At 42.5% G+C, this 26,780-nt stretch overlaps 1 protein-coding gene across 4 annotated transcripts in view; it reads left to right on the top strand.

Moving 5' to 3' along the window:
• The window catches only part of LOC146684137 (band 4.1-like protein 1), a 49,772-nt gene that overhangs the window by 18,606 nt on the left and 4,386 nt on the right, over positions 1-26,780 (top strand). The window contains exons 4-18 of one of the 4 annotated variants that reach the window (XM_085445024.1): positions 13,317-13,421; positions 14,353-14,395; positions 14,546-14,621; positions 14,888-15,106; positions 15,216-15,303; positions 15,399-15,551; positions 16,668-16,765; positions 19,434-19,609; positions 19,868-20,094; positions 20,718-20,756; positions 21,848-21,877; positions 22,301-22,456; positions 22,842-23,909; positions 25,086-25,136; positions 25,541-25,939. In XM_085445024.1, coding sequence (XP_085301150.1) covers positions 13,317-13,421; positions 14,353-14,395; positions 14,546-14,621; positions 14,888-15,106; positions 15,216-15,303; positions 15,399-15,551; positions 16,668-16,765; positions 19,434-19,609; positions 19,868-20,094; positions 20,718-20,756; positions 21,848-21,877; positions 22,301-22,456; positions 22,842-23,909; positions 25,086-25,136; positions 25,541-25,939 — 2,928 coding nt within the window. The remainder of the gene's footprint in view (positions 1-13,316; positions 13,422-14,352; positions 14,396-14,545; positions 14,622-14,887; positions 15,107-15,215; positions 15,304-15,398; positions 15,552-16,667; positions 16,766-19,433; positions 19,610-19,867; positions 20,095-20,717; positions 20,757-21,847; positions 21,878-22,300; positions 22,457-22,841; positions 23,910-25,085; positions 25,137-25,540; positions 25,940-26,780) is intronic. The other 3 variants (XM_085445025.1, XM_085445027.1, XM_085445026.1) reach the window with 3 other exon arrangements.

Genomic DNA, 26,780 nt, shown 5'->3' with positions numbered 1-26,780 from the left:
AGGGGTGGCCGGTTGGGGGTGAACCAGACGTTTCTAACTTCAGAAACGTCTGGTATAAACTGTACACCTATAGTTCAGAGTTTTCGGAAAAGAGCAACTCCAAAAAGAACCATCAGCTCATGAATGTGAGGTTCATGTGGTTGACTCGGTCAAACCAAATAAAATATTCATGACAGTAGGATCAAGCTCTGCCCCCTTTAGGAAAGCTGAAAGCTCATCTGCAGTGTATTCTCCATCGTTTCTTCTAACATGCAGCATGACACAGCCCCTCACTTGCTCTTCTAGACAGGTTGGAGTGAACTGTGGGTGGATGTCACCCACATCCACCTTTTCTCTTACCACACTCTGCATTATTAACTAATTCAGTAACAGTAAATGATGAGTAACCTTTCAGAGCTTCAAAGATATCACAGCAGCAAGAACCAAAACAAAATTGGACTTTACTTTGGTTCTTGCTCAGGTAATTTATGCAGCTGCACAGCAGCCTTGCTTAGAAGTATGAGCAGTAGTGCAGGAACAGTCATTTTAGAGATGGGTAGACTTTACAGCACACAGGAGGCTCTGGAAGTGATCGTGCACTATGAGTGTGAAGATGGCACCTCATCCTCTTCTGAGGACTCTGAGGCTGACATCGAGGAGGCTTCAGAGGTAGAAACTTTGGATGGTATTTACAGGCTAAAAAAGGAATCAGTTCAAATCTGCAGGGTGCTGCAATGTTAAGGCAGTGTGACTTTTGCATGGTTAGAAAGAGAAGTGCTGACAGCACCATGTGGGAAACCTATATGCAAAGACCACAGTCTGTCCATTTGCACCTTCTCCTGTATCTCAGCTGGAGACCCTCTTCTTTAAAAGGGGTATAATCTAAAAACTATAATTAATAGTTGCTATTTATATTTCCGGCTGAAGTAGTCTTAAACAACTGTGTGATTTAACCTCCTACGACCTGGCATCCACATATGTGGACATCACATTGTGGGTTGTCTAGACCACAATACTAAATTTTGCTCTGCAAAGGCCTGATATCTTCTTCTCAGAAACTACATCAGGTAAAAAGATAATTCTTTGTTCTTACATTCAGGTCCCAATCAGCCCAAATAGCAAAGAGAAATTAAAAATGCATGCCATGAAAAAATTCAAGTCTCAGCAGGTTAAAGTGGGAAAAAATATTACTATATAATACTTTTAAAGTATTGTGAGAAGGTGGCATTTTTGGGAGGTAGGACCTCAAATATAAATTTTTGAAAAAAAAAAAATCTGACACTGTACAAAAAATAAAAATGCATGAAAATTAATGTTGCTGACAATCACTGACCCATCTGAGGGCCTAATAAAAATAACAATTAAAGTTAAAAAATAATTACTATATAATATTTTGTATATTTTGGCAGTAAGGTTGAGGGTGAATTGTGGAAATTCACTTTGCATGTTTGAAAGTTCTCACATGTGATATTTGTTCAAATAAGCTGTTATATTCACAAACAAGAATTGTGTACATGTGTTTGTTACAACAAAATGTTACATGCTGAATTAGGTTACATAACTGCTGGCAGCGTGATGGTGCAGCAGATACACTGTTTCCTCACAAAGAGAAGATCCTGGGTTCGAGGCTGGTTAAAGACTTTTCTGTATGTAAGCAAAAAAAAAATCTTGCTTGTGTTCTCTCTGTGCCTGCATTGGTTCACTCCGAGTACTCCGGTTTCTTCGCCTTCCTGCCAAAGACAAACATGTTATGTTAACTGATGATGGTAAAATAGATAGATATGCACAAGTGGCCTGTTTAGGATGGACTCGACCTATGACATCTGGAATAATCTCCAGCCTCCCCCCAAACTGAAATTGGATAAGTGGAAGGAAATGGATGAATAATATTTAATTGTGCTCTTTGCTTCCCAGTTCAGCCGTATAGATTCCTTGGTGATTGTTAGAGCAATTTCAGTGCGATATAATGTGGGGGGACCACAGAATGCAGTAAGAGAAAGTTGGCGAGTGATGTTTTCACTGAAGTGCTCTATAAGGGTGCATAACCAGAGAACTGGAAATGATTATCTGTATTCGTGATGGAGCTGAAAAAATGTCTGAATCCTGTCTTTAGCAGTTTTTGTTCATACCTTGTGGGGGAGAAAAGAGAAGTCTGTGTCACACATGTGTGACTTTGTAGTAACCCGCAGTGTTTTACCACTTGCTTGAACTTGAAAGACTTTCAAATACTTTCAATCTATATTATTTTGTTGCACTCACTCCACCCTCCTTCCAGGATCTTAAGGTGCAAAAATTACTTTTTATAATATTTGGCACTTTTCAAACAGTTTTATAATCTTGGCTGTGCGGCACGAAAACACTTCCACTGGAATAGTTGGAAAAATGAGCATCCAAATGGGAAAATTCATGCGAATGCCCACTCAAGTAAGAAAAACAAGATTAGAAAACTCTGAGAAGTGAGTCATACAGAAAAACATGGCAGATGGAAGGGAGTAGTTAGTTGATAGTAGGAAAATATTGATTAATGGTGCACATACTGCACAAATCATTTTTTTGCTAACATGATATTAAGTTGTAACTTTTAGCTAATGCCCACACAAAGTGTTTAGTTATTACTGTAGATTTGCTAGTGGTTATAACGTGGAAACAGCCGACAACCCAAGCAGTAAAATACAACACTAATCAAAACCTGAGAATCTATGATGCCTTGCATCGGCTGTTAGTACTATTAGCCACACAGCAACCACGCTATTTATCAGAAAATTTGGACTGATTGGATACACTGACTGGCGTTAGCTGAGGTGAAACCTAGTTATTTAGTCACTTGTGTTAGCCTCTACCCATCAGTCGCCCATCAATTGCATAATGCACAATATATAGTTAAGAGCTGGTGTCTGTTTGTAAAGCTCTACAAAGGAAATTTAGCACAGAGCATGTAGCCCCATGGCAATGACACCATGCTTAAGCAGAATGCTGACTGGGTAAAAAGTTGTGTGGAAAATAAAAGGGAATGACAGTGAAGTGTACCATCAAGAGAAGGAAGCATGGAAAATACATAAAAGTTTTTTTTATTTTATTTTTTTTTATGTTTCCCTGTGAAACCGTGACTGGAGTAGACACGTTCCTTACTTTCAACACTCAGTTTCACTTCAGCTCACAGAAGTTTCACCTGATTAGAAGACTATTCCACATATGGGGAACGCATGGTCCACATATTTTCACCACTGCCCACTAATGATAGCACACAGCTACAACAAAAGCTCTCTGCAGCACCTATGGACTACCAGCGCACTGCCATGCTGCTCGCTTAACATTAAGTATACACTTTAAATGACTGTGTTATAAAAACTTTGTTTTACATGACAAATAAAAAAGCTATAGTAACATGTTTTTCCTGTGAGGCTGTTACATTAACTTCTCTTTTACTGTTCTGCCAGTTGATTTCATGACCTTTGTTGGCACAAATTTTGCACTACAATACTGAAAATCACATTAATAGAGCATCTATTTGCCATTTCTTAGAACCACACATAATTTTAAATGTCATTTTATGCTAATAAATGGTAGTGGTGTTTTACTGGAAAAGTCTATTCTTCTTAAGACAGAAAACAAACAGAGCGTTGTAAAAATCAGTAGCGATAGCTGAAGCTATACCAACTCTGGCCACATCTTTACCATTTCCCTTCAGCTTTTTGATTCCACAGTTCAATGGATTTTCTTTCTCCTTGCCAGCCATTAACCCATTCACCCAAACATGTTGCTCTTCGTGCTGTTTGCATGGGAGAAGCAATCAGCAAAGGGGATCTCTAGGATTAAGCTAAATGGCTGCTAACACAGAAAGGCCACAGAACTAGCTACAGAGATGTGATTGGATCCAATTGGAACGACAACAAAATCTCATCAAGAGCATCTGAATTGATCGCCATGCTTGGGGGGACCACCTGAGGTGTCGCAATTTCATTTTGTTGGGAAATCAAATATATGCACTAGCCGCCGCCCCTCTATCCCCCCCCCCCCCCCCCCCCCCCCAAAAAAAATAAATAAATAAATAAATCTCACTGACAGCACCCTCTGCCTGTTAATCAGTGTAACGGTCTTTTGCATTTGATGTTTTGTTAAGGAAGAAATCCATACGAAGGAAATTCAAAGGCAAGAAACAGAAATAGCACAAAGACAAAAGGCTCTTGAAGCTAAGCGCAGAGAAGTAGAGCGACTTGAGACTGTAAAAAAGCTGAATGCAGCAAAGGCTCGACAGCGGGTGTATGAACAAAGTGAATGTTCAGATGAAGAAATATACAACCTACTTCACCACAGATCTGACAAGAAAAGTGAAGTCAAGTCTGAAAACAATGACCAGCATATGAAACGGTGTTCCTCGCCACAAAATGTGACACCGCAACGAGAAGTGAGCACAGAATATCTGGTCAAAGCATTTGCAGTGTTTCTTTTTTTTTTTTTTTTTTTTTTTTTTTCTAAATGACATCAGAAACAGCAGTATGCGACATTACGTGATGGCAGAGCTTCAGTTCATCCTTTGTCTTTTTTTTTTTTTTAATAAATAGGACAGGGGGAATGAATGAGAGAAAGAGGGGGAGAGAAAGAAAGAAAACCAAAGGGGAGAAGAGACGGTGAGAAGGGGGGGGGAAGAGAGAGAAAAAAAAAAAAAACTCCTGGGTCACCTGTATGGAGAAAAAAAAAAAACAAACAAAAAAAACAAACAGAGGAGACAGCAAACAACAAAGAGCAACATAATAATAGAGAAAACAAAGCACCATCACAATAAACTAGCTAGTCATAGATATCAATATTTACTAAATAATAAACGATATTGTGCAGCACGCAAGATAGACAGCGCACAGTGTGCTTTGAGGCAGCAGCCAAGAAAGCTTTAGTCCGCGTCTGTGAATACCCATGTGTGCATACCTGTGTGGATCAGCATGCTTGCATTCCGAAGGTTTCTCCATGTAATGATCTGCTAGGGAGTGTGGGGGGGCCACAGCCCCGTCCTCCAGGGTGTGAAGCGGGTATGGAGGAGATCAAAACTCCAGACATCCAGAGGCCCCCAGAACACAAGAGACCATGGAAGACCAACAGAGGGGCAGCCGCGCCACTGTCCCAGTAAGAGCTGAGGAGAGTCCCAGATGAGGGCTCGCCCAGCAGCCGCGGAGCAGAAGTCAGGGGGAGTTGCAGTGACGCGCCCGTGAGCTCCGCCGGCCCCCAGCTGTGCCTGAGTGACCGAGCCCCAGGCCGAGAGGCCGGGGGCACCCCACCTCCAAAGGGGCCCGAGCGAGCCCCAGGCCCCAGGCCCCGACAAGCGGCCGCCAAGGAGTGAGCCGGTGTGTACCCGGACGCCCACCCCCAGACACAAAGAACCACCAACACACCGACACCTGAGGGAGTCCGCCACCGGCAGGGGAAGTGGTGGTGGGTGGAGATAGGCCTCCAAACCTTGGAGGGCCTGAGGTGTCCCCAGAGAGGTGGCGTCTGATACCCAACCTGACATATAGACACAGACATACAGGCACACACAGACACAAACATCCATTCCCACCCTCATGCTCTCATATGCACTCACTCCACACTCAACCAACGTGGAGACAGACATAAAGAGACGCTGTACACACAATCACACTCCCCAAGCGTACTCTACAAACCGGGTCTAGGTACCCTTGCCCCTGGAGGGGGGAATTGCACCCAGACCCAGGTGGTGTTACCCTTTTCCCTGCGGTGGGGAGAGGCAGACCACCCCGACTCCGCAGCAGCAGGGAGGCCCCACACCCCAGACCGCAGTCGGACGGCCAACTCCTCCTACTAGCCCTCCCGCTCCAGCAGGCCGCAGAGAATGGGGGTGGGAGAAGACTCCAAACCTCCCTCCACCCGCTCATTGTAGTGTTGATGCATATGTGTTCTAAGGTGCAATTAAAACCCAGGAGGGCATGGAGCTACCTGCCAAGGAGCAGCAGGTAAGCGCATAGTCCCTCCTGCTAGCCCTCAATGACTAAGTGTATTTAAAATTGAGAGGTGGGCAACGACGTCAGGGGTGAGGTATACACCCTGATGGTAATTTGGACTCCGTGATTGTGCCCACCCCCAAGATCCTATATGTATGTGTAATGAGAGTGTGAATAATGTGAATGTCTAAGTTGTGGGATAAAATTGAGGCAGAGGCAGCCAGAAGGGGACGGGGGGGGGGTAGCCTCCTCTGCACCCTGGTGACATACCCCCACTCCAAGGCCCTGCATGTGTGGGTGGTTGTGGAGGAGCGGGAAGAGGGAGGCAGCTGGAGATGGGGAGGGAAGTGTTTCTTAATGCAAGTCGTCTTCCGGTACCAGAGCCAACAATATTCAGCGGCGACCCTATCAGATATAATGATTGGAAAATTTCCTTTCAGACTCTGATCGACAGGAAAAATATACCAGTTGAAGAGAAGACTTATTACCTGAGGAAATGTATAAGTGGACCTGCAAGGAAGGCAATAGAAGGCTACTTCCCGCTTGGCACAGAGTCTGCATACTATACAGTTCTCGAAGAGAGGTATGGCAATCCCTTCCTCATAGCAAAGGCCTTCAGAGACAAACTTGACGCATGGCCTAAGACAAGCTCTAAAGGCAGTATGGAACTTCAAGCATTTGCTGACTTCCTTTGCTGCTGTAAGACAGCCATGTCACAAATGACGGGGCTTGAAGTGCTCAATGACTGCAATGAAAACCAAAAAATGCTTGCAAAACTTCCAGATTGGCTGACTTCAAGGTGGAACAGAAAGGTTACAGAAGTGCAAGAAGAGACTCACACCTTTCCAAGCTTCAGCCAATTTGTAGATTTCATCTCACGGGAAGCCATAATTGCCTGTAATCCCATAAATTCTCTCTTTGCTCTGAAGCCAAGTGAAACTGAAGGGGCAAAAACAACAAGGAACAGAGGCAATGGAGCAAAGGTGCTAGCAACTAACTCAAATGAAAGGACTGTTAGTGCTAGTTGCATGTACTGTGAAAGGTCGGGTCACAGCCTACTTAAGTGTAGAAGGTTCATAAATGTGAGCATTGTTGAGAGACTAAAGTTTGCTCAAGACAAGAAGTTGTGTTTTGGCTGTCTGAACTCTGGTCATCGCTCCAAGGATTGTGAAAGCAGAGAAACCTGTGACACATGTAATAAAAGACATCCAACATGTCTTCATGACAATCGCACTAAGGAAGAGAAAACAAGGAGAAATCAAACCAAGAACAGTGACAGGACAAGACAAACGAACTCGGATGTCTCACAAGACAACAGTGTCACACCAACAACAAGTGAAGCAACTTCTAACAGAGTCACGCAGAATGTCGACGACACTCACACATCTTCCATTATTCCAGTACGGGTGTCAATCAAAGGTGAGCCAGAGCATGAAATTCTTGTGTACGTGCTCCTTGATACACAGAGCGATACAACCTTTATTCTTGAAGAAACGGCACAAGCTCTGCATATCAAAGGTGAATCGACTCAGCTAAAGCTCACTACCATGTCTTCAAGAAACACAGTTGTGGCCTGTCGCAAGCTCGCAGGTCTACAAGTCAGAGGGTTCTACTCAAATAAGACCATTTCCCTACCAGTAACATATTCCAGAGACTTTATTCCCGCAAACCGAGATCACATTCCATCGCCTACAACAGCTAAGGTATGGCCTCATCTTGAATGCATTGCAAGTGAGATCGCTCCACTACAAAGCTGTGATGTTGGTCTGCTGATTGGGTACAACTGCCCCCAAGCACTTGTTCCTCGTGAGGTTGTGTCTGGAAGGGAAAACCAGCCGTCCGCCCAAAGAACTGATCTGGGATGGTGTATTGTGGGTTATGGCAACCCATGTTTCGATTATGGAGATGCCTTCGGAATAAGTCACCAAGTCATTGTGAAGCAAGTGGTGCCTGACATTCAGCCTTCTTCAAACCTCACTAACAAGGTTCACTATGTCTACAGAACTTAAATAAAGGAAATGATCTCTCCCACAGAGGTCCTAAAGATGTTGGAGTCTGATTTTGTTGAGAAAGCACCAGAAGACACAAAGGTCTCTCAAGAAGATCTCAAATTTCTAACAAAGATGAAGACCGGCATTAGGCTCAAGGAGGATGGTCATTTTGAAATGCCACTCCCATTCAAGAGTTAAAGGCTGAACCTGCCGAACAACAAGGCATGTGCTATTCATCGCCTCAAATGTTTAGAAAAAAGGCTCAAGAGTAACAAGCAGTACTACATGGACTATAAGAAATTCATGGATGAGATCCTAGCCCATGGAGATCCTGAAAAAGTCCCAGAGCAAGATATTGACAAGACACCAGTTTGGTACATCCCACACCATGGTGTGTATCATCCACAAAAACCCGGAATGATTCGTGTTGTCTTTGATGCCTCTGCCAGGTTCCAAGGCACTTCACTAAATGACCATCTCCTGACTGGTCCAGAGCTAACAAACACCTTGCTCGGAGTCTTGTGTCGCTTCCGAAGCGGCCCAGTGGCTTTCATGTGTGACATCGAACGCATGTTCCACCAATTTCATGTGCATGCTTGCGACCAAGATTACCTACGGTTCTTGTGGTGGGAGAACGGTGACCTTGAAACTCCATTCACTGTCTACAGGATGAAGGTACACCTATTTGGAGCAGCATCTCCAGGTTGCGCCAACTATGGCCTCAAGCATCTTGCAGCTGAAGGGGAAGGAAGTTTTGATGAAGAAACCATCAAGCTCATCAAAACCAACTTCTATGTTGATGACGGACTAGCAAGTGTTGACACTGAAGATCAGGCAATACAGCTGGTTAATGAAGCATGCAAACTCTGCAGCATGGGCAAACTTTGGTTGCACAAGTTCATCTCAAACAGCACCCAAGTTCTAGCTTCGCTTCCGAAGGAAGAATGCGCTGCAGCTCCCAAAGATCTAGATGTGGCACTCTGTGAAGTACATATGGAAAGAGCACTTGGTGTACAATGGTGTGTGGCATCAGATCAATTTCAGTTCAGAGTAGTTGTTAAGGAAAAACCACTCACCAGAAGAGGAGTATTGGCCACAGTCGCCTCTGTGTTCGATCCACTTGGGTTTGTGTCACCTTTCATTCTGCTGGGAAAGCAGATCTTGCAACAAATGTGTCGAGATAAACTCAGCTTAGATGATAACTTACCTGACAGACTTCGACCTCAGTGGGAGTCTTGGTTGCGTGACCTGGGAAACCTTGCAGACATAAAGGTTCACAGATGCTACATTCCTTCGAACTTCAAGGCACAGCACTACAAACTTCATCATTTTTCTGATGCAAATGCATCTGGATATGGAATGTGCACTTACCTCAGAGCAGTAAGCACAACTGGTGAAGTCCACTGCTCATTGGTGATGGGAAGCTCAAGAGTTCCACCAACCAAAGTCACAACTATACCTCGGCTTGAGTTGTCGGCGGCCGTTGTTGCTGTGCGCACTGGTGACATGCTGAAAAAGGAATTGGAAATGGAAATTTCAGAAGAAAGGTATTGGACTGACTCGAAGGTGGTACTCGGATACCTCAGCAATGAAGCCAGAAGATTTCATGTGTTTGTTGCAAACCGTGAAATTAAGGTGGGAGAGTTATCAACCAGTGACCTGGAGGTTAAGAAGGTTCAAGTCCACAAGATACAAGTGGAGGAACAAAGGTCCTTGTTAGATCGCCTACACAAGTTTTCCAACTGGTTGAGAATGATTAAGGCAATTGCTAGACTCAAGCGGTATGTGAAAGGAGCAAAGGATCACAAGAATAGATCACACGACATCAGTAGCCTACAAGAGAGAAAGGAAGCAGAGTTAACAATCATAGAGATGGTTCAAGAAACAGCCTTTGCTCAGCAAATAAAAACCTTGCAACACCATGATGTGATGCAGATGAAAGACAAGGTTAACAAGTTAAACAAGTTATGTCAATTTCTTGATGACCAAGGCATTCTTCGGGTAGGCGGACGCTTAACACATGCAGCTTTGCACCCCAATGTCAAGCATCCTGCGATCCTGCCAAGAGGCAGTCACGTGTCGGCATTACTGGTCAAACATTATCACAAGAAGACATACCATCAAGGACGAGGGATCACCATGAATGAACTTTGAGCTAAAAGATTCTGGATTCTTGGATGCAGCAAGATTGTGTCATCTTGCATCTATAAATGTGTAAAATGCAGAAGGTTCAGAAGGCGCACAGAGCAGCAGAAGATGGCAGACCTCCCAGAGGATCGGATGGAGACCACACCACCATTCACCTACTGTGGGATGGACTGCTTTGGTCCTTTTTATGTCAAAGAAGGCTGCAAGGAGATAAAGCGTTATGGTTTGCTAATCACTTGCATGTGCTCCAGAGCAGTGCATCTTGAAATGCTTGACGATCTCTCTACAGATTCCCTCATCAACTCCTTACGTGCATTCATAGCCATCAGAGGTACAGTTCACCAGATAAGATGCGATCCAGGCACGAATTTTGTCGGCACTAGAAATGAGTTTATTGGAGCATTTAAGGAAATAGATCAAGCCAAGCTAGGGAAACTGGACTGCGAGTTTCTCATGAACACCCCAGCATCTAGTCACATGGGTGGTGTCTGGGAAAGACAAATTCGCCCCATAAGAAGTGTTCTCATGTCCATTCTGGAACAATCAGCCAAACAACTCGACAGCTCCTCTTTGAGGACATTCCTGTATGAAGTCATGGCAGTGATTAATAGCAGACCATTGACTACTGACCAACTATGTGATCCATCAAACCCAGAACCTTTAACGCCGAATCACATACTAACCATAAAGTCCACAATCATCTCTCCACCTCCAGGAAGGTTTGTGAAAGAAGATCTTTATCTCCATAAGAGATGGTGTCGTGTTCAATTAATTGCCAACACTTTCTGGACAAGGTGGAAAAAGGAGTATTTGTTAAATCTTCAAGGCAGACAGAAGTGGACCAAAGAGCACAGAAATGCTAAGATCAATGATGGTGTCCTCCTGAAGGATGAGATAACTCCACGCAACCAGTAGAAGTTGGCAAGGATCAATGAAGTGTATCCTGGAAAGGATGGAAAAGTGAGGAAGGTGAAATTGCTGCTGAGTGATCCAACCCTGGATAGAGCAGGAAAACGTACCTCCAAACCTGTGCACCTGGAAAGACCCATTCAGAAAACAGTCATTCTGATGGAAGCGGAAGAAGATTCTCCACCGCACTCTGCTTAAAGGATAATTCATGATAGTTCATTCAAAAGCCGTTCGTTAGTTCATAGGCAATACTTTATTCTTTAAAATCACAAGTGATTGGTGGGAGTGTGATGGTCTTTTGCATTTGATGTTTGTTAAGCTGTATGTCTGGATTTTGTTCTTTTGCACCCTCTGGTGGTGAACTGTGTAGGGTACAGTTTTGCTGTTTGGGTCTCCTCCTAGACACTTTTTCTTTTGCTAGCGCACATGGTGTCTGCATGCTGCAGTTCACAGTTAGCTCCACACATGGAGAAAATATCGTTCAAAGAGTAGAAATAATTGAGAAAGAAAATGGAGGATAAGGCAATAAGGCCATAAAGGACTATTTAGCACCTCCTAGGTTTGTGTGTTTTAAATGTTTTATTTTCTGTAATTAAGGACTTTTGATTGATTGGCACTAAGTAAAAGAGCACATTTTAATGTGATGTTTTGTTTATTGTTTGTCCGTGAGCAGTTCTTACGGGTTGCCAAGACCAGAATAAACCCTGTTCTATAACTACATCGTGTGTACGTCAATCCTTGGTGCTACAATCAGCATTATTCTTTCTGCTTCAGCCATGGCAGCCTCAGTGCAGCAAGATCTAAATTATTATTTATTTGACTGGCAGAGAGGCAGATTAGCTTCCAATGGTTAATTCATTCCCCTTCTTAATTTTTTAAAAGTTGGCCTGATGGCACTGCCAGTTTTTTTTCACAAGAGCCGAGCTAAGGTTCGTGGTGGCCTTGTAGTAACCAGAGATAGAGAACGTGTGAGGGCACCCGCGCTATTACTTCTGTTTCCATGGTAACAGCTGCTTGGTTGCTTTAGGAGCCAGGTTTCCCTAGGAGATGAAGCTGGTGTGTGTTTGTGCATTCGTTAGTGTGTGTATGTGTGCACATGTCCGTGCATGTGTGTGAAAAAGGCGTTTTTGCCAAGGCCGTCTGTGCAACCCGCAGAGGCCCTGATTTCAGCCCCGAAGGGCTGGATAGAAAATAGGTGTGGTCTGGTGTAACGCCACTGATGTGAAACGCTCTTCCTTCCCTTATAAAGGCATAAAGACTATACAGGAGCTCCTCCCACTCAGCAGAGGGGAGGACAGGCAGGGAGCGTCTCTCAGACCACAGTTGGGGTGGATTTTATGTCGCTGATAATTCAGACTCCTTATCATTATCATCATCATCGTTTATTTATATAGCACTTTAAAAACACACAAGGCTGACCAAAGTGACTCCTTAGTGTAATGAAACAAGGACAAAGATGTTGCATTAAATGATATCTACTTTTAACAGATTCTCAAGTGCTTATCTTTTTTAGAATCACAAATGTCTCATTACAGTTTTACAGATTGTACATTTTGCTTACACTTTCTGAATCGTAGTTTAGATATTGATTGGAGAACAAGTTGGGCTGTGCAGTAAAGGATTCCTGATGCAATCATATCAGTAACATGTGCAAATGATATGGGATCCAAAGTAACATTTATGTGTTTTACTCTGGCCTGTAGTGCCATTTATCTGTCTATATTGTTTGCGCGTGGGTGCACCAGTTTTGGAGCTTTTGGCTGCAGAGTAACCAGGTCATGATTTCTGGAAAGAAATACTGATACTTAGTTTTTGTGACTTTTTTGGCTCCTTAAGCACCACAAGTTCTGTTATATTCAAGAGATGGCTGACATGTCTGCTCCCCAAATTGCTCACATTGGGCAACTCACAACACACTCGCAAAACATATATCTAATTTTGTCCTCCAGTTCAGCTGTCTCTTCAAACTCTAACCAGCAGATGCCACCTTAGTCTTCCACATCTTTTAAAAAAAACAGTGTTTTTACACTTTTGTGTGTTTGTTTGTTTGTTTGTTTTTACACACACACACGTGTAAATGTGTGTGTGAATGGGTGCATGACTGGTTGTGTAAAGCGCTTTGGGGTCTTTAGGGACTAGTAAGGCGCTATACAAATACAGGCCATTTACCATTTATCCTCTTCCTTTTGTCTTTTGCAGTATTTGCTGCTCATACAACTTGGGCCTGCACCTTTATGCTGTCCCACTTACTGTGTGTGTGTGTGTGTGTGTGTGTGTGTGTGTGTGTGTGTGTGTGTGTGTGTGTGTGTGTGTGTGTGCGCGCGCGCGCGCGCAACAGAAATTTGCCAAGGGCCAGACTCTGTTGGACATGGTGTGTGGCCATCTGAACCTGCTGGAGAGGGACTACTTTGGCTTGACTTTCCAGGACACAGACAACACCAAGGTCAGACACACAAACACACACCCACCCACACAGATATGCATAGTTGGGCACAGCAGGACATCTTACTTGTGCGTTTATTTATTCACTTTTACAGTTTTACATGTGTAACTGAAACTCTGTAATGATCGCCAGATGCAGCTGCAGTTAAATGAAATGCAGACTTCATACACACACACATGCACGTGTACACTGGGTGTTTATTACACACTTTATTTCCTAAAGTTTGAGCTGGTGATTTTTGATAGAAAGACTAACTTTAAATAGAAACCCCCCCATTTCTGGTTTCTCCACAGTCTTCTGCTATTGTCAAGCTATTATACTGAGCTTTAATGTCATTTAATTACATTTTCATTACCACAGTGACCGTTAATTTGGGGGTTTAATTTGGGCTTTTTTGTGGATAGTTTTCAAGTGTTTTTTTTTGTGGTTGCTTTTTATGGAGTATTTACTGTTTTGTTTGGGTTTTTGTCACTGACTTCAGAAGAAATGTCAGCCAGTCCTTTAGTCCATTTAACTCCTGCTTCAATGGTTTTTCCAGGTGTTATAAAGCAGTGAACCTCTGGCTGCCCTTTTAACTTTGCTTAACCACTTACAGCCTGAAAGTGGCACACATGGCCTTTAATATTTTAGAATGTGATTAGATAGTATGGCCTTTGAAAAATAGTGCAGAGGGTCTGCAGTCCACCATGAAAGCTCTAGTGGCATTAAGCAGACAGAACTGAATTCAACTGGCATTTATCAGCCTTAATATTAATGCTTTCTGTGTTTATAGAAGCCTTCATCGAGTTTCATGAATACAGTTGAATCCAACAAGGGAACAGAGTTATAAAAGGGAGAGCAATCAGCGAGGTCCAGTTCTTTAAAGGGCTGTTAAACATGAATATGGAGATGGAATTTCTCAAAGGGGATTGTCTCTTTCTTTCTTTATCAGAATTGGCTGGATCCCTCTAAAGAGATTAAGAAGCAAATCCGGAGTAAGTGCAGCAGATGCACGCATACTGTACACACATGCACACATATGCACACACATGCACACGCGCACACAGTCGAACAAGTCCGCGCAAAAAACAGCAGAGGCACAGAAATCCTTCACTAAACAACCTTTGCTGGGGCTTCGTCCACAGTTGGTCCCTGGAATTTCGGGTTTGCTGTCAAGTTCTACCCTCCAGACCCATCTGTGCTCATTGAAGACATTACCAGGTAGGTCTGACTGCTTCTGTTAAGCTTGCTTGTCAAATCAACCATCAACTATATCAACCACTGCACTCAAAAAATAGTGTTCTGGTCATTGTTAACTTCTCTTGAACCTCTGACCTAAATTGTTTAATAGGACTATAGTAGCCTGCTATCAAAGAATTGAGGCTGAGACTCATTACAGTACTCGATTCCTTCAGATGTTCCAGTTAGGCTGACACTTAGATCTTGAAGAGAAGTATTACCAGCATCTCTGCCTCTGTTTTTTTTAGGTACTATTTGTGCCTGCAGCTGAGGGATGACATCCTGTCTGGTCGTCTCCCATGCTCATTTGTCACGCACGCCCTTCTGGGCTCCTACACAGTCCAGGCGGAACTGGGAGACTATGAGCCCGAGGAACATGGTCCAGACTACGTCAGCGATTTCCACTTTGCCCCCAACCAGACGCGCGAGCTTGAGGAGAGAGTGATGGAACTACACCATAACTACAGGTCATAGAAAATATGACTTCATTAGTAAACTCAATGCTCTTGTTTGCGATCTGAGGAATTAATATGAATAATAAGAAGTGAAGGATCGGTTGTGGCATTTGCACTGTAGGGGAATGAGTCCAGCAGAAGCAGAGATGAACTTTCTAGAAAATGCCAAGAAGCTCTCGATGTATGGAGTTGACCTGCACCACGCTAAGGTACAGGGATGCTCTCTTTATTGTTTCTCAGTCTTTTTTTATCTGTCAGTACCTCTTCTTCTGGCTCTTTGATACTCTGTGAATTTGTTTAATAGGATTCAGAGGGAATCGACATAATGCTCGGTGTCAGTGCCAACGGTCTGCTCATCTACCGTGACCGCCTCAGGATCAATCGGTTCGCCTGGCCAAAAATCCTGAAAATCTCCTATAAGAGAAGCAACTTTTACATCAAGATCCGCCCTGGAGAGGTTAATAAAAAACGTTTTGTTATCTGTTCTTTAGTATTTTGCTTGGAAGAGCTGGAGTTCACAAGTACTGCATGCACAACCCCACCAGAGCAGCTCCTTGTCACTTTGCCAGAACTGAGGCGAGTGAAATAAAGAGTCGTTTGGTAAAGAGCTAGCTTCACATTTCTATTTCATGGTTTCACAGTTGTTAAAATTATATCACCGCCTCTCTTGACTCGTCCAAAGCAGCGCAAATAGTCATTTCATGGTTTGATAAAAGTGTTACTTCTGAGATGTATCTTGCTGCACACCATGTGACAACTGCAGAGAGTATTTTATCAGGCATTATTTATAGACTTTAGAGATGCCGTTCTTAAAGATTTGGCTGATAGGTCATGTTTTTATTCTTGTCCTTCTCTCTTTCTCGACTTTCGAGTGTGATTAGCCAGTCGGGAGGATTTGCATTTTCATAAAGGATTTTACTTACAAGTGTAGCAGTCACGTTATGCTCGCTCTGGTTTTTCAACTCCCTAAAGTTATTATGATTTCCCTTCATTCTTTGGCCTTGAGGGTATCTGCAGTGCTTTATATCCACAGTTAAACTGACTTTGACATCTTCATAGTGAATACCAAGTCCATTCTGTGCATACACTTTGTTCTGCAGATGTATCCTCTTAAGTCAGCTGTCACTTTAAATTTGCCTGGAGGGTCATCATTGTGGTTTAAAACCACTTTTATTCTTATCTGTCCCCATAGTGTTTTTGTGTGGAACTAAAGTGCTTCCTTTTGTGAATGGACTCCTCCCAATGTTTAAGGACCTGTTATATTGCTAATAACCTATTGATCTGAAAGCATTTTCCTCCCTGTTCACACAACTGAATGTCTGATGGACTGAGTGCATGAACAACTAATTTATAGGTTGGTTAGAGATGGAAAATCTACCCGTCATGGTAGCAGGAGACACAAGGCGAGTAAACAGAAAACACTGATTTTTCCATTGCTGCAGAGTAAACACATTTCACCCTGCCGCCCTCCCTCCATCTTCCACTTCACTTGCTTCCCTCACTCTCTTTTTCTTCTTCACCTCCCTGCCGCCTCCTCCTTTCACCACCTCCACTCATGTCCCTCATCACTCAGTATGAACAGTTTGAGAGCACCATAGGCTTCAAGCTGCCCAACCATCGGGCCTCGAAGCGATTGTGGAAGGTCTGCATTGAGCACCACACCTTCTTCAGGTAGGCCTTAATGCTCACAGATACAAACAGCACGTTTTCTGCACTGTGCTCACTCTGACCTGCATGAACCTTGGCACAGTAGACCTAGAGTATCCCTAAAGTGTTGATTTTCTAACTATTGATTGTAACAGTTTTCTTAAAGAGTCTGTAGATGAGTGATAAAAAAAAATGCTCTCAAAAGAGTTTGGAAAATTTCTTTGATGGTTTGGAGGTAGGAAGAAGAAAACAAGTCTTGCAGCAAATACATCAAAATGAATCATAGGAAAGTAATTTGATATAGGTCATACAGTGTGAACACGGACCTTATTTGTAGGATTTGTACTGAAAAATTGGATATTTTTAAGGGTTTACACTGATTCTTTAAAACTTTGTTAGTTCCTAGAGTCAGCAAATATATGATAGAAGAGAGAGCTTTCTTGTCTGCATGGTACAGTTGTGGTCATAATTTTAAATGCACTCATGATGGGCATTAATTTCATGGTAATTTTGACCTTTTAATGAACTGTTCTTTTTTTCAAGAACAGCATATATCTTAAATGAATAAAATGAAATAAAAAAAAAACCCCAAGTATTTGGTTCCCAGGTTTACATTTATTTTAGATTTTCTCTAATCCAGATAGGATTAAAAGTATACATGCAGGCTCAAATATATAGATAATTGGTTAAATGTCTCTTAGCAAGCAGCACCTAAACCAGATGCTTTTGGTAGCCATCAACATCTTCTTGTATAACTCTGGCGGAATACTGAGCACTGTTCATGGCAGAACTGGTAGAGTTCATTTACACTGGTTGGTGTCCAGGCACACACACACACACACACACACACACACACACACACACACACACACACACACACAGAGCGAGAGTAGTAAACAACTTTATAATATGGTTGTGGTCAGTGCATTGGAAAGGGGATTCCAGAGGTTTAATGTTAGCCTACTTTATCAGTTCCAAAACTAGTTTGGGATCATTTTCTTGTTTTTTCCAAGTTTTGATCATCTAGCTGTTGAGATTAAGTTGAAAACTTTGGAGGTAATCCTCCTTCTTCATTTTTGACATTCACTTTGTACCACATACCATTACCACTGGTGGCAAAACAGCCCCAGAGCATGATGCTACTGCCACCATGCTTAACAGCTGGTGCAGTGTTCTCAGATTTGCAAGCCTCACCTTTACTCCTCCAAAGATATGTCTTGTCATTTTGGCCAGATAGTTCAATCCTTGTCTGACCATAAAAAGAAGGCATTTGTCCATGTGGGCAGCTGCAAATTTCTGTTGAGTTTTTGTTGTCAATTTAGGAGCTGGAGCGTCTCTCTTTGTCACCACCCTCTCAGTCCATAGAGATGAAAAACTGTGGACAGTGATGGTGGCGTTACAGTGGTATCCAGTTCATGGCAAGCTTGAGCTTTGGTAGTTTCTGAACATCCTAACCAATTTCCTCTCATCTGAGGGTGGCAGTTTGGGTCTTCTTCCAGATCTCGCATGCAAAGTGGGGGACACATCTCAATAACTTGTACGCACGTGCAAGTGTCTAAATGGAAGATCCTGAAATCTGCAATTGTTTAGAAATGGTCCATCATGCTTCTGGAATGGCCTTCATAAAGACCTTACCTCAATCCTATTGATGATTTGTGCACTATGCTTAAAGGCCATGTCTGTGTCAGGAAACCAACCAATTTACGTGAATTCTATCAACTGTGCCAAGGTCAGATATCCAGCCTGGATTATGTCAGAAACTTGTTGATGGCTACCAAAATCATCTGGTTGAGGTACAACTTGCTGAGAAACATTTAATCAAATATTTGTGTGGATTTATGTATACTTTTGAGCCTGTTTGGATTAGATAAAATCCAAAGCAATTTCAGACTTGTGCACCTAATTCTAGGTTTTTAAAATCTGAACTATAAAATAATTGCTGGAAAATTCTATTTTTTTTTTTACTTTCTGATTTAAAAAAATATGTATCAATTTGCATTGAGTTTCTGCATTAATTTGCATTGCTTTTTTCTACAACCAGTATTTTCTTTTACAATCTATTGCTTAAATTTAATCTGCAATTTCAGGTTTTTCAGGAAAAAAAAAAGACTGATGACGTAGAGGTCTCAGAAATTCATTAAGATTCATGTAACATTGTAACTCATAATACACTTAGTGTTAAAGGGTTAAAGATGTATCCAGTGCAATCATTCCATCCTAGAAACAGAACACTTTAAAGAAATCACTAGAAAGTCCAAAATTACCACAACAAAAATGCCCATGATAAGTATAGGTAAACTCATCAGACAGGATATGATTAGCTTAGATGAAGAGAAACTGTTATGAGAGTCAAAAGTTATGATTTAAAGACTTTAGACATGCTGTTAATGAAACACAGGTGGGCTTTGATGAAATCATGAAAACTCATGAAAACATACGAATGTTGGGAAAACGGGAAACACAACGAGGTCAGACTGGATGTCAGTCAGACAAACTGATAAAAGACTGAGAGAAGGGCAGGACTAAATAAAGCACAGAGTGCTAATTGGGTAGCAAGACACAGGTGGAGGCAGGAGATTCTTTAGTTAATTCCAGTAAATTTCCAGAGAAATCAATAAATAATGGTTCCGCAAAGCCCTATCGAATATGTGCCACATATATTCATTTTTAAGTGAACTGAACCTTCCTGCAGGTTGGTTTCCCCAGAGCCACCTCCCAAGGGCTTCCTGGTGATTGGCTCCAAGTTCCGCTACAGCGGGCGGACCCAAGCCCAGACCAGACAGGCTAGCGCTCTGATTGACAGGCCCGCTCCACAGTTCGATCGTTCTGTTAGCAAGAGGTACCTGCTGCCTCGAAGCATTGACGGAGGTAAGAACCCAGACTCTTTCACTGTCGGTATGGACATTTGCCGTGAGGCAGTTTGTTCTCTCCACAGAGTAAAAATATTTCAGCAAGAATGTTTGTTGATTTTGTGTTGCAGCCCTCAAAGTGAAAGGGGCCAGACGTTCCTTGTCAAAAACAAGAATTAACATTAGATTTAGATATCATTTTATGCGCAGCGCATTCAAAAGCTTAACCTAAAAACTCCTGGTGTTTTATGGTTACCCTCCACTTGCTTTCAACCAGCCTCGGCTCTTGGTGACAGTATGGACCAGCTGTCCCAACGAAGCTCCAGTGAGCGCACACAGTTCATGTCTAGAGAAGATCTGGACCAAGAGGGCAGCCTAGACCTGGACCACGATCAATATCATTATCAAGACCAAGATCAGGACCACTACACAGATCAGGAAGACGATCAGAAGCCGACACTGGGTGCCAATATCTCACCACCGACCAAGACTTTGGAGCTGAAGGTACCAGATGAGAGGACAGACTTGAAATGCACAGAAATCCGACTTCATTCATGCTCTGATTTTCATAGTTCAAAGCTGTACAAACAAATTACATGTCATTGTTAAGAAGAAGAGAGTTTCTATTTAGCCACAACCGATCAATCAGCAGTGCAAATGAAATCAACACATCTGTTAAATAGGATGCTGTAAATGTAAAAGCTACATCGCAGTTTTGAGGACACTGCAGAGAAATAAACAAAAAGCAATTAATCTGATTCATTGGGAAAGGTAAACAGCACACTGTGCATCACAACTGAAAAATATCTCACATTAACTCATCTTCTCTTTCCTCGTTCCTTTTTTATTTAAGAATGTAATCACCTTTCCTATTTTTCTCTCCTTGGCTTAATTAACCTGATTCCCGCTCTTCCGGTTATGAGACTTCTCAGTATGCACCTTCTTTTCTCATCATTTTTCTTAAATCATCTCCTCAAATCTAACTCGACCTCTTTGTAGTACATAAAACGTCTCTAACCGAGCACCCTGCCTTTAACCAGTAACATTCTCTTTGTATCACCGTAAACTTAACAATCTTAGCTAACCTCTTCTTACATTTCTGTCCTGTGCCTTGTGCTTTCCTTCAGGGTGAGGAAGCAGGCTCGCCTGTAGACTCAAAGCCAGAGGTATTTTGGTATTGGACTTTGGTGTCTGTATACGTGCTTTTTTTTGGTCGTTCAAGGTCATGTGCTCGTGCACTGTGTTTGTTAAGCACGACCTGTCTTATGCCTGTGTTGTTTGTCTGTAAAAGAAATGTTATTTCTTTTGATTTCATGGTTTCCAGGATTTCGGTAGGTATAATCCGTGGAAAATGCATGAATTGATTTTCAAGAAAAGACGAGAAATATTATATATAGATTTAATCAAGCTTTTTGTTTTATTTCGTATTTTCCTGCTGGAAATAGTTGTTTCACTGGAAAGAATGATTAAACTGTAATAAGCATTTTGATGCTAAAAAGAGTAAGACGTCTATTGAAGAACTGACTTATTTTTCTCGACTTGCAGCACAGTTTCACCAGCATGCCTCTGCAACAGTGTCCCCGTATGACATTAGAGGGATTGTTTGTCACCAGCAGGATAAACAGATGGCCTTTAGGCACTGTAGACGATTCAGTGAATCGGTGTTTCCCCACTTTGCAAATCTACCGATCCACCAATTAAACTGCCCCAAAATCTACATCTTTGTTTAATTTAGAAATATATTTATTTAAAAGCCATCTTTCTCTATGCTCTTATTTGTTTTGTAAAAGTCCTGTGCAGGTAGTTGTGGTGCTGTTTTCTTGACTACTGCAGGAAATATTGGCATCACATTAGTGGCTTAATGGACTCTTTGTTTGTGGTTTTGTAATGCCTTCCCATCAAATCTTTGGATCAAGAAGTATGGGAATAATCCTCCTCCAAACCCTTAAGTTCAGTCAATAAATGTCTTCATTAATTACCAGTTGGCTGAGACTGAAATGGATTGTCCCTCTCTTCTTGGCAGAACATTAAGTGGCTTAACAATCACAGTCCAAAGCCTCAGTGGTGTCAACTGTTTCTGTTTGTCAGTCTGGCTGCCTGCCTTTTTTGACTCACCTGCAGCATTTTACCTCTTTGTCTCTGCACGCATCTGCTCTCTTTCCCCACCTCCACCCCCCCAAACTCCTAACCCTTCCGCTTTGCTCGAAAAAAAACCTTTCACTTCATGTCGCTTGCCCCACCTCATCTGTCGGACAAGGAACTGGTCACCCTTCGGCCTAAACAGGAGGTACAGCTTGTCATCTCTTTTTGGCATGAGACGTGTGTGACTCTCATCAGGTGTTCAGTGTTTGTTTGTTTTGTTTTTTGTATTCATAACTGTACCACTCGCAGTTTGAAAACAGGAGTCAGCAGTGGAGCTCCTGAAAACAGATATATTTTCCTACAGAGCACATAATCTTTTATGCGCTTTGTACATTTTCTGGTCATATCTAAAGCCTTTATTGGCCATCCACGTGGTACAGTTTTTACTTCATAAAGAAAACAATCCGTCATGCTACCTACCTGATCAGACAGAGCTTGGTTACGATTGTTCATTTTCCAGTTAAATCCAAATCGACTTCATTGTGCTGTGAACCAGAAATAGACTTAGAAGCTTTCTATTTATGCTGTCTTTTTTTTTTTTCTGTTTTTCCTTTCACTGTGTGAGTAGCAGTTCTTGGACAAACCAGAAGACGTTATACAAAAGCACCAGGCCAGCATCAACGAGCTGAAGAGGGCTTTGAGGCAGCCTAACAGCAAAATGGCCCAGAGAGAGAAACGCATCTCTTCAGCTACTCCTCCTGGAGGGACTCCGGAGCGGAAACCAGTAAGAATGACATTCTGTTTCCAAGTTATGGCACATACTATCATTGTTGAAATATATATATTACCATTTTCTAAACAGGTTGTATTGGTCCTAGGCCAACATATATATATCTTCACAGAGTATGCCAAAATTTGGATTCCATTAAACCAATTCACAGAAAAAAAAACCTAAAAATGCTTTAAAATTTACACAGTGATACCCCCCAGTTGTTTTTCTTTGGGATTTTTTTTTTTTTTTTTTGTGTGTGTGTGTGTGTGTGTGTGTGTGTTTTTTTTTTTTTTTTTTACAATTCTTCTTTACAATAGCAATGTGGGGTAACAGTAATGAATGGAAGAGCCGTTTATCTAGTTAGGCTAATGAAACTGTCTACTCTATGTTAACATAGGCGACCACTGACGCCAAATTGATTGACAAGCAGGATGCTTATGAAGGAACACTGGACTCTTACTCTTACGTGGAAAAGAGTAAGACCTCTTCAGAGGGTAGAGACACATTTGCAGTGACATCTTGGACTGAAGCGAATATGAACAATTGCCAGACACGCCCAGACTCTGGAAGAAGTCGACATGGAACATCTCCAAAGCGGGAAACTGAGTTTATTGCAGCAGGACTAAGAGATATGAACCCCATGGCTGGTACAGTAGCAGCTAATGGGCATCATGAATCTGTTCAAATTCGGAGAGCCATTCAGGAAAATGGATATGAGTCTCCACCTGAGAAACAGGCAAGAGAACTGAAGAAGGATTTAAGACATGGCCACTTTGAGCATCGAGAGAGGCCCAAGAACTTTGAAACTCCAGTGGCTTGGGATTCTGTCCCAAAGGGCAGTGCTTCAAGATACAGTGAGGCTTGGAAAATAAAAGACCCAAGCCCTGTGGGAGAAAAGGATTGCAACAAAACGGGGAACTCACACACAGAAGTAACAAAAATAGTTCCTCTCAAGCCGCAGAGATCAAAGAAGTCTATAAATAAAGAGAACAAAGATTTAAACCCTCAAACGCACAGCCAGCCTGACAGAGGCGTCTTTGGTGCTGCCGGGGATGTACAGATGACAAAATCTTCCTGTGAGTCAGGAAGGAGACTGGATGATAATGCTGTACCACTGTCTGCCACAGATGTTGTCAAGGAAAACACAATGGACACCAAATACCAGGGTGAATCTACAGCGTTGTATCAGCAGCAAAGTCAAACACATCAGCAGATTAGGAATGAGTTTTTCGGACAACAGGAGCTCAGGGACTGCAGGGACTCTGCAGGCCAGTGGACGAGAGGAGGCGTTGCATTTGAAGAAAATTCTCAAATCACCTCAGAGTTTAGCGCCAAATTTCCAGCAGCTCCCCCACGCACTCTCCCCCTGAAAACACAGTGGTCCCGAGACAGACTGAGCAACATGGACAACAGCCACATCCACCACAGGACGCCCAACCAAGAAACAGCCAAGAGGAAGCAAGCGGTAAACCATCTGCCCCCCTTCCCCCCCCCAACCTGTTTGTCAGTCATCGGAAAGTAAAGCATTGCATGAGCTTCAGGCGATGTGGTGCAAATTGTTTTTGCCATCTAAAAACAAACCTTCCAAAAAAAATAAAAAATCACACACACGCTTAAACTTCAGAATTCATGTGGCTGTGTATGAGAAAGCAAAAGTTCACGTTCCTTCGCATCGCCTCATTGACCGACTCAGTTCACGTCCATGGCCTAGGGGGCATTTTGCTTTCCCTTCTTCCCCTCCGCAAATCTTGACATCTGCTTGGCCATTTCAGAACGCTGTGGGCCTTTAAGCAAACTTCCCATTGCTTAAGCTTCAGGCGTCCCTTCTATCCCACCTTAACTTGTCACGTTAATACCTGGTCTCTCCTTCCAACACTCAGAGCGAGGGTGACTGCTGTTGCAAGGAGCGCAAGACCTTTTTCCACCATTTTTTTCTTTGAAACCTCTTTTTCTACATAATTTGAATCCTTTGTGTAAATGGCTGAGGAGGCCATTTGAACCAAATGTTCTACCTTGGCACCTCTGCAGCAAAGCAGAAAAATGAAAAAAACGATTAGATGTAATCACTGGCTGCAGAGCTGCCAAACCTCTTCAGGGTTCAGGCTTTCATATGCCGCATTTAAAAATATGAATACCTTTTCCCTGAAAGGGAATTTTGAAAAATCAAACCTTTCAGTGCATGGCATTACCATTGCACTTGCAGTCATTTTTAATGATGTCAGCCTGTGAAATATACCCAGTTTGCATGCTTTTGACTGCAGCTTAAAGGCTTTGGAGTTTGGGGGATCTCTCACATTGTGTGTTTATCGTGCAGGTTTAGGAAAAGCCCCAAAGTTTATGAATGACTTAGACATGTTTGCTTACAGATAAGAACTCAACAGTGCTAAAGCGACATGCTTAATAGCGGTGAAGGAAGAACACTGCAAACTCGGGCTCTCCAGATATCAATTCTTTCATCATGTGCAAAAAGCAGAACTCGACGTCAAAGCAGTTTCAAAGAAAACTTTTTCTAACTTTTATTTTTGGATATGCTTACACACATTAGCTATAGGGAGACGGTATAACTTCTGGCTGCATTTCGGTGAATTCACGCATGCTTTCATATCGTTGTTTGCTCTTTGTTTGTTTGCCTTTTCCATAGGAGACACCTCCCACCCCTGCTATCCATGAGGAGCCTCTCAGTGAAGCTTCAGTGAGTCATCCCTCGGCTCCTCTCATATTTATTATGTAGTCACACCTTGGGAAAAGAGTAAATAAACTACAATTAGATATTTGACAGATTTTATTCAAGCTGCTCTTTGAGGCGTGTTTGTTTTTGTATCCAAAGCGTGGAGATAAACGCACAAAAGCACAGCCCATAAATTCATATTTAATCAAACGGGGAAACTGAATATTTTAAAGTGCCAGCTCGACATCATGCCTAAATCTGATATCTAATATTTTGTGCCGCTGTTAAATGTTCAATAAGCATGTTTCCATGTTTAATTGTGATCAGAGATCAGAGTAGAGAAGCTAATGTATGTACTTTACATGCTGTACATTGTCTAAAAGTGCAGGAGATAAACCACATCGAATTATCATCTGTCTCCTCTATAGAGGGAACCATGGGAGAGGCGCCTGGGCTCCGTATCAGAGGATGATCAGGACCACGAGATCCTGTACTTGAAGGAAACCCACCTGGGCATTGAACGAAAATGTTCCAGCATCACAGTCAGCTCTACATCCAGCCTGGAAGCTGAAGTAGATTTCACCGTCCTCACGGACCTGTACACAGGCATGGAAGAGTTCTCCAGGGGTATGTCGGAGCTGGGAGAGAGGGATCTGTCACCTGATGGGGGTCTGCGCTTTGGCATCGACATGCTCCAGCAGCAACCCTCTGAGCCACCTCCTCCCTTAGTATCGGCTCCTCTGTCCAGAAGAACCAGCAGCAGTCCTCCAGCCAAACAAATCCAGGCTGAAGAAGTCCGACCAGAAGTCAAACGGTCCGATGTCCAGGTAGATCAAAGTTTTCAGATCAGCTGTGTAGAACCACTGAGAAGTGTCTACTTCTTTGGTTTGTTTTGTTTTCACACTGCGTTATTTTTAGGCACCTGAAAATATGCATCTTGGCTCCTTTTTAAATTCAGATGCCAGTGCAGGAAAGAATGGGTGTTAATTTGATCTGAAAGCAAGTAGCATGAAATCATTACTCTACAGTTTTATCTCTCTGCATGTTTGTAACCGGGCACTTGAGAAATAAATAAAGCCAAGCGTGAATGCAATGGAAATAACAGGAAGAAAAGAGCTGAATTCCTCTCCTCCCCAGCACTTTTCCCATAACACCAACCACATCCACGCTCTGCGTCTTTCCCAAGTTTCCCAACAAAGTGTGATGACAAGGTAGTTGTGGGTGAATTCATGCAAGTTTATTCACAAGGCTGTGGTTTGCCTGTGCAGTGGGTGGTCAGAGGGAATGTAACAAAACAGAAAATTATGGGTTCATGATTTGAGTTGTAAAAAAGCTGGGCGGCTAAAAGTATTCAAGCTTCTGACACCTCTAATGCACTAAAATCCACAAATGAGCAGATGAAGTGACTGTCATGAAATATGCAGGAAAGGGATGTGCTTTTAGTTTGAAGTTTTAAAGAAGGTAAACGAAAGAAAACCCACTTTGTTCTTTTCCTCGTTTTTTATGTTTAACTTTTTACTAAAGTAAGATATCTCTTAAGCTTCCAAACTTCAGACTCTCAGGTTGTCTTTTGCTTTCTGTTCTGATTAAATTATGTTCCTTTTCGCAAACAGGGGGCTTTCAAGCCTTTTAAAAACCTCCGTTTCTGCACAGAGTCTCAGAACAACA

This window comes from Copadichromis virginalis, linkage group LG20, assembly GCF_057382275.1.
Source record: "Copadichromis virginalis isolate Kocher_CV1m ecotype Utaka linkage group LG20, C_Virginalis_male_GT1.1, whole genome shotgun sequence".
Lineage (NCBI taxonomy): Eukaryota > Metazoa > Chordata > Actinopteri > Cichliformes > Cichlidae > Copadichromis > Copadichromis virginalis.
Note: the sequence above shows the minus strand (reverse complement) of the source record. Positions and strands in the feature narration are given on the sequence as shown.